This window comes from Sinocyclocheilus grahami, unplaced genomic scaffold, assembly GCF_001515645.1.
Source record: "Sinocyclocheilus grahami isolate Dianchi unplaced genomic scaffold, SAMN03320097.WGS_v1.1 scaffold608.1, whole genome shotgun sequence".
NCBI classification, from domain to species: Eukaryota; Metazoa; Chordata; class Actinopteri; order Cypriniformes; family Cyprinidae; genus Sinocyclocheilus; species Sinocyclocheilus grahami.
Genome location: NW_015505787.1, coordinates 874555 through 883336, shown reverse-complemented (window position 1 = coordinate 883336; position 8782 = coordinate 874555). Strand labels below are relative to the sequence as shown.

The 8782-nt window shown below is 41.7% G+C and overlaps 1 protein-coding gene across 1 annotated transcript in view; it reads left to right on the top strand.

Annotated features, from left to right (window-relative positions):
* Positions 1–40: 40 nt before the first annotated feature.
* Positions 41–8782, top strand: part of LOC107557565 (cyclin-Y-like) — a 57044-nt gene continuing 48302 nt past the window's right edge. Inside the window, exon 1 of the mRNA XM_016241039.1 lies at positions 41–486. Coding sequence (XP_016096525.1) covers positions 333–486 — 154 coding nt within the window. The 5' untranslated portion in view covers positions 41–332. The remainder of the gene's footprint in view (positions 487–8782) is intronic.

Here is an 8782-nt window from a genome sequence, read left to right as displayed (position 1 = left end):
GCCGGGAGCGGTTTCGTGTGTGTGTGTGTGTGTGTGTGTGTGTGTGTGTGTGTGTGTGTGTGTGTGTGTGTGTGTGTGTGAGCTCGGTGATACACTGACAGCTGAACGATACGATGTAACAGGGACCTCTCCGAGAGCAGTCCGCGTGGATTATGTGTTGATTTGATGAGGACGCTCGCGATGTCTCTACACGAGTGTTTCGCACGGGAGTGATCGTCTCGCGGATCGCAGAGCCCGTGTTTCATCCCGTCGTCCGCGGCTGTTACGCCCATCATCTGCGGCGGGGCTCCGTCGATCAGTAACCGCTTGTTGATCCGCACACAGCGGGACTCATGGGGAACAGCACATCATGCTGCGTGTCGTCCAGCCCGAAGCTCCGGCGGAACGCGCACTCGAGGCTGGAGCCGTACCGGCCCGAACCGGAGCTGAGCCGAGAGGACACGGGCTGCAACCTGCAGCACATCAGCGACAGAGAGAACATAGACGGTGGGTGTGATCCAGCATCATCCACACACTCAAATATTATGCGCTTATGTCCATTAATAACCATGATGGTGGAATAACGGCTCACTGAAGAAAGCTGCTCATGAGGGTTATTGTGTTCAGAAAGTATGGTGCTTTTTGGAGAGTTTACTATACCACGTATTAGGTAAAGTACCACGTAAATGCCGTTATTCATACAGTAAGTGGAAGTACCACGGTATTACCCCGCTGTACCACGGTATTACCCCGCTGTGTCACGGTATTACTCGGCTGTGTTACGGTATTACCACGCTGTGCCACGGTATTGCCCCGCTGTATCACGGTATTACCCCGCTGTACCACGGTATTGCCCCACTGTACCACGGTATTACTCGGCTGTGTTACGGTATTACCACGGTATTACCACTGTATTGCCCCGCTGTACCACAGTATTACCCTGCTGTATCACGGTATTACCCCGCTGTGCCACGGTATTACCCCACTGTACCACGGTATTACCCCGCTGTACCACAGTATTACCCCGCTGTATCACGGTATTACCCCGCTGTGCCACGGTATTACCCCGCTGTACCACAGTATTACCCCGCTGTATCACGGTATTACCCCGCTGTGTCACGGTATTACCCCGCTGTGCTACGGTATTACCACGGTATTGCCCCGCTGTGCCACGGTATTACCCCGCTGTGCCACAGTATTACCCCGCTGTGCCACGGTATTGCCCCGCTGTATCACGGTATTCCCCCGCTGTGCCACGGTATTGCCCCGCTGTATCACGGTATTCCCCCGCTGTGCCACGGTATTGCCCCGCTGTATCACGGTATTACCCCGCTGTGCCACAGTATTACCCCGCTGTATCACGGTATGACCCCGCTGTGCCACGGTATTACCCCACTGTGTCACGGTATTACTCGGCTGTGTTACGGTATTACCACGGTATTGCCCCGCTGTATCACGGTATTACCCCACTGTGTCACGGTATTACCCCACTGTGTCACGGTATTACTCGGCTGTGTTACGGTATTGCCACGGTATTGCCCCCATGTACCACAGTATTACCCTGCTGTATCACGGTATTACCCCGCTGTGCCACGGTATTACCCCGCTGTGCCACGGTATTACCCCGCTGTGTCACGGTATTACTCGGCTGTGTTACGGTATTACCACGGTATTGCCCCGCTGTACCACAGTATTACCCTGCTGTATCACGGTATTACCCCGCTGTGCCACGGTATTACCCCGCTGTGCCACAGTATTACCCCGCTGTGCCACGGTATTACCCCGCTGTGTCACGGTATTACTCGGCTGTGTTACGGTATTACCACGGTATTGCCCCGCTGTACCACAGTATTACCCTGCTGTATCACGGTATTACCCCGCTGTGCCACGGTATTACCCCGCTGTGCCACAGTATTACCCCGCTGTATCACGGTATGACCCCGCTGTGCCACGGTATTACCCCACTGTGTCACGGTATTACTCGGCTGTGTTACGGTATTACCACGGTATTGCCCCGCTGTGTCACGGTATTACCCCGCTGTGTCACGGTATTACCCCGCTGTACCACGGGATTACCCCGCTGTGTCACGGTATTACCCCCGCTGTGCCACGGTATTACCCCACTGTACCACGGTATTACCCCGCTGTGTCACGGTATTACTCGGCTGTGTTACGGTATTACCACGGTATTGCCCCCCACTGTGCCACGGTATTGCCGCGCTGTACCACGGTATTACCCCGCTGTATCACGGTATTACCCCGCTGTGCCACGGTATTGCCGCGCTGTACCACAGTATTACCCCGCTGTATCACGGTATTACCTTTTAGTATTTAGTCCGCATGATACATCACTATTACCCCAGTGTACAATGTTGGACATGTGCCATATAAAAATGCATGTTCATAAACTCTAGCAGGTCCCACTTTATATCGAGTGGCCTTAACTTACATTTAAATGATTCATTTGGTACAATGCATTTATTGTGTACATATGTTTTTACGTTGTACTTAGTTCTATATTTAAAAAAAAAAAAACCTGCATGTAATTACATCTGTGATTAATTAATGTAATTAGATTTATAATTACACTATTGACCCATCCCTTACACCTTAACCCACCCTTAAACCTACCCATACCACCAAACCTGTCCCTAACCTTACCCGTATCCCACCTCAGTAGCAACAAAAGGGTTTTGCAATACAATATGAACACAATAAGTATAATGTTCTTATTTTTTTTATGTAAGTGCAGGGCACTTAATTTAAAGTGAGCATTTATGTTGTACTCCAAGCCAAGATAGTGTAAAGAATACTGTGATATTGCCGTGGTAGAGTACCGTAGTGCTTCTTTGTGGTTTGTTTTACTCACTTGTACCATGATAGTACCAACTGTTTTAGGACGTGCATTGTTGATTGTACCATGGTATCCGATCTGTGGTGTGCAGTTAATGGGCATCTGTTGACGTGGAGAGCGGATCCAGCTATGTTCTGATGTAATTTAACATCTAGCAGAAGATAGAGGCTGATGAGAGTGGCATGTGATCGCAGGCAGAGCTCATGGATTTGAGGTATAGCTGATCCAGGAACAGTTACGCTCTGTATCACATGATATTCATCTAGATGTGCAGCATGTAAAATCAATAACCAACATATGATCATACTGTAGGTTGGCGCCATGAACAGTCTTTATATATTGGTTTGTTTGATTTCTTTATGTTGATTTCATGACATTGCCATTATTTAATAAATGGACAATTAATGCTTAATTCATGCATTTTAATTGATCTGATGCTATTTATTGTCCTAGAAATTGGTGTTTGTGATGACAAACTTAGTTATTTTTTATTTTAATTTTTTAAATTCTTATCCAGTACTTAATGACTGGAAATGGCATGGAAAATAATACTTTTTTTTGTAGAACTATTATATCTTTTATTCATATTTTTACTGGGGGTTTTTTTTCAGTTTTTATTTTTATTTTTAGTAATTTTATTGTGTTTAAAAAAAAAAAAAAAATGTATTCCAAGTTTTAATTTTTTTAGTACATCAAGTTAAACTAAACAAAACTTATTTTCTTTGCAGTTGGCTGAAATATACATTTTTATTTTATTTTATTTCAAGTAATGTTTGTTTTATTTCAAGTAACAAAAGTGCATTTTTTAATTATTATTTTATTTAATTTTTTATGGTTTAATTTCAGTTAACTATAATAGCCCTGTTTAGCTCTAAAATATGTCTTTGCCCCAGAAATTGTGTTATAAATAATTATCCAGTAATTACAAATGTCTATCCACGTGTGCCCTTCTAAATTTATCTCAGGTACAATTCTGAGGATGATTTAAAGACGCATAAGTACATCCTTAAGTCCACTGACATACAACTACTTTTATTGCACACTCCTATGATACACTGCACATTGAGGAAGTCCCGTAGTTCATCACAGCTAGCCCACCCATGGCAGCTGAGCTCTTGTGCCGTGAGATGGGAAGGGTGTGATGGTTCGGGGTCAGTCTGTGTCAGTCTCCTGTGATGGGAGAGGAGCTGTACTGTGATTAACTCTGTCCATTGTGATTCAGACAGCTGCTGTGTGAATCAGCTTTATCCCACAGAATAAAGCAATGTCAGAGCTCCAGTTCTCATTCAAGAAAAGCTGCTTCATGTTATTGTAACTGCAACATAATGCAGTGTTTACAGCGTTGGCACATTGCTTGTATGTCTTTGCATCAAACCTTAATAAAGTATTCTAGGTTACCAAGCTCATTAATGTTGCATAATGTTGATAAACACAAGTTAAATTCTGCTGGTTCATGCATGAAATGCAAAACATACAAGAGTGCAATGGTATAATACAACCATCATTTAATTTCTTTTTTCCATATAACCCAGCACTACCTAAAACCCTAAAGTGGCAATTACTGCTCAAATAATACACAAACTTTAACAAGAAGAAAGAAAGCTGTATTCCTCCATACTTGGACCATAACCTTTATATATATATATATATATATATATATATAGTCAAGAAAACGAGAGAAGAGTCAAAATTATTTTTGTGCTAATAAAACATCGTCGCCAGTTCTGCTGATTGAGCTTAACTTTTACCAAACCCTGCATATTCTTTTAATTTTGAGAGTTTATATAATTTAGGATGATAATGTACACTTAGGATACCCTTTAATGTGATACTAAGTGTTTTAAACAAAACTCAAGTATCTTGTCAATGCTTTGCAATTCTTTTGGTAAAAGAGGCAAATGCAACAACTGTTTTTTTCTTCTCTCTGTAGCCTGGTACCTTGATAATATAACATTGTTTGGTACCTTGATGATAAAACATGGTTTCTCAGTGGATCAATTAAAACCTGTTCACCCTAACTCCCTAAAATTGAGGGAGTTTGGAGTTTGCAATTTTAAACGAGGTCTTGCCATGCTACAGATGGTCAGTGAGGCCTTAAGCGTTGACTCTTTCTCCTTAAAGGATAGACAGCATGTAACAGGAGAGTGAAGAGCGAGAAACTAAGGCACCTGTCTGTCTTAAGAGTTAACAGGATTATGTGTGATCTGCCATATGGTCTGCTAGTTCTCTTCTTTGCAACTCTTGATATTGTTTGAATTTTGACTGGAGCCATAAAATCCAGAGTTCCAGACACTTGCTTTGATATATTTGCTGTACTGCAAGACCGCTGTTCATACCAGGGTACAAGTTTACACCTTTCCAAATGCTTTTACTCATTAATATGATTCTGTACAACATCTATACTGTTGCCTCACCAGTCCTGCAGTGCAATGTGACTCTGGCATGATTGAGAGTGCAGTCCAGTAAGGCATTCGTTTGCAAGTACACCGTAACCCTCCAAATGTGAGACTTGAATCAGACATTACAGGGCTCTACAGTCGACCACTAAAAACTACTGCGACTATGATAAAAATATCTAGGAGCACCGTTGCGACTGACCCGATCAGCATATTTGTGTTTGTGATCAGGGGAGCGTTTCTACTTACAGCATGTTTTTTTGCAGCGTTAAGTAATGTTTCACAGACATATCTGTGGATTCCTTGAACGCAATGCTAATGAGAATCCACTCACCGCTCAAAACACCAGCGATTTGTTCAGTGCCGAGTTCTGCAAGCTCACGAATCCTCTCATTATAACAAACAAAGTGTAGACAGGGTGTAAATAAGAGATTCATTGTGCAGTGTAGGTGGCTTTGTTGATTATAATGGAACTTTGTGAGATTGCGACGAACTAAGGAGAGTGACTTGTGAAATGTGATATTGATTTAAGACAACAGTTCAGTTAACAAGAAGGTAATTTTAAGTGACTTATATTGCCTGAATATAACACTATTGCCTGAATTTCATCAGTGAAAATAGTTTAAAGGGGTCATATGATGCTGCTAAAAAGAACATTATTTTGTGTATTTGGTGTAATGAAATTTGTTTATGCGGTTTAAGGTTCAAAAAACACATTATTTTCCACATACTGTACATTATTGTTTCTCCTTTATGCCCCGCCTTTCTGAAACGCGTCGATTTTTACAAAGCTCATCGGTCTGAAAAAGCAAGGTGTGCTCTGATTGGCCAGCTATCCAGTGCGTTGTGATTGGCCGAATTCCTCAAGCGTGTGACGGAAATGTTACGTCACTTACCATATTGTGATGCCTGCGGCAACCACATGTGACGACCCCGGGCTGGACTCTGCTTCGTCCACGGTGAAAGCCGATCCGCCGATCGACAGTGCAAAGTTGAAGTATTTCCTCAGCGACCAGCATGGATCATCTCCAGGCATGACGAAGCGATATCGTGCTCTTTTGGAAGACCAAACAAAGTAGTTTCGCTTTCACAACGAAGCACACAGCGCCTTCACGACATGGTGGCGGCAGCAACACTACAGAGAGAATAAAAATTACGCCTTCTTTCTTTGCGTGAAGATGTGGGAAGAGTTGCATAACGCCGCCCAAATAGTGACGTAGATATGTGGGGGCGTGTTAGAACGAGCTGTTTTAGGTAGGCGTGGCTGACTCTTAACTTTTATAAAGAATATCTCTTTGGATTTGAGACTTTAGTCTTTGCAACTTTACAGATCTTCTTCATGCACCAAGAGCTTGTAACACTCCAAAGAGAAAGGAACAATTGAAATCGCATCATATGACCCCTTTAAAGAAAAAAAACATTTTAGATTCTGAATCTTGTATAATGGCTGAAGATGAATCACTTTTTGGCTCGATGTCCTAGTCCTAGTGAGGACTTTCGAATATTTCACAAAACCCCATCAAACCCGCACATTTCTGCAGCTCCTACATGAAACAATTTAGCACACAACACACGGACACGGCTGAGGAAGGGAAGCGATATCCTTCCTGTATGTCATTTCCTTCAGAGGACAAAAATCACAGTGAGAAAATGTCAAATGTCAAACATGAGTCGGGGTTCATTCATGACGAAGACTGACAGTAATTAAGAACGATTAGAGAGCGTTTTCACAGCTGACTCATTTTAAGTAGATGCACTTTAATTTCTGCTGAGGTTTGTCATCAGCAGTGCAGCTCAGCAGTCTTTCCACATTCACGGCCCATCTCATATTCACTCTCTTGTCTAGCTTAGGCGTACTCGTACTTTCCTCCCCTAAATGCATTGCTTTAGAAGCATTTTAAGGAAACTGCAATAAAATCTATGGAAGCCCGTTTCCGCCACTGAATAAAAAAAGTTTTTTGCGACTTTATAACTCACAATTGCGAGTTTATATCTCACAATTCTGTGAAAAAAATTCAAAATTGCGAGATATAAAGTCAGAATTGCAAGATACAAACTCGTAATTCTGACTTTTTTTCTCAGAATTGCGTGATATAAACTCGCAATTCAGGGTTTGCAAAATCGCTAGCCCGACGTCCCGGGGCTACTGTGTTTTCCAGTCTAGCTACCAAAGTGTATCACCACTCTGCCCGACGGGCTACCTTAAATACAGATCTCCCGCGGGTCCTTAAAAACTATAAAGTGAGTTGTATCAAACTTTGATCAAATTTTATCTGCATTATATTTTCTGTAAAAAAAGTTCATATCGGCGGCATATTCGCCGATACCGATATATCGGCCGATAATATCGGCAAAACAATATATCGGTCGGGCTCTAATTATAAATGTATTTCCTGTCGCTTTTGATTATTGCATGCATTGATGCATTCTTGCTGAATAAAAGTATTAATCTTACTGACCACAAACTTTTTGCTAGAATATATTTTACTAAAACATTTTAGATGCTATAATATACCACACAGTGAGTTTCGTGACATTTTTGAGTAATGTTGCTGAATTATTGAATTTAATCATTGTTTTGAATGTAATCGGATTCACAGAAATGTAACAAACTCTGTATATGTTTTTGTTACTGATGGATGAGGCATTAAAATATGTGTCTTGGGGTTCTCCATATTCATAACATAAGTGACTGGAGGAGTGATTGCAATCTTCGGGAAGTTTAATGGCCAAATAAAAAGCGTATTAAAATCATTGCAGAATTCATGGTGTAGGTTAATGTTGTAATAATTAGTGTATGTCTTAAATCACACACTTCTACTTCCCCCACAGCTTTGCTTTGTATCTCTTTGCTGGTGTTTTTTCACAAATCGGGGTGGAGTCCTTTTAAAGTCTGTTCTACCCACATACATGCTTATATTTCTTTGCCTACTTTTGTAAGTAGGTCTATAGACAGTCTGGCCTGAACTTATCTGCATACACATGGGCAGCTGACCTCTTTCTAAACCACTTTTCTCAGATTCACTCTTGTAGGTCAATGGATGCCCCTCTTTCTTTACCTCCCACTTTTGTGTGAGTGAATCATGACATACTGTATCATAGTCCTCACTATCGGTTTTGCTGCAGGAAAGCATCTTAAAACTGATTTACTACTCTTAGGAAACATCAAAGATGAGTGTGATGACCTATTCCTCTATGGAGACGTGTGATGTGGCCGACATTGATTTCTGCTTTTTTAAGTATTGTAGCCCTGGAAACCACCGATAATGCCAGCAAGGTGCTCTGAATGCTTTCATGACGTGTGGAATATATTAGCTTGTCAGCATAATCCTTCCCTGTCGATGCTGATTTGTGAAATATTCTATATATGAGTGGAAAATGCATGAATGGTTTAATACATGCTCGACCGTTTAGTGACTATTTTAACACGTATACATACATTTTTAATTAAAGTTAAGTAACAGTAAGGTTTTTAATATTTCTGAAAGTCTCTGCTGACTAAGGCTGCATTTGTTTAATTAAAATACAGTAAAATCAGTAATATTGTGAAATA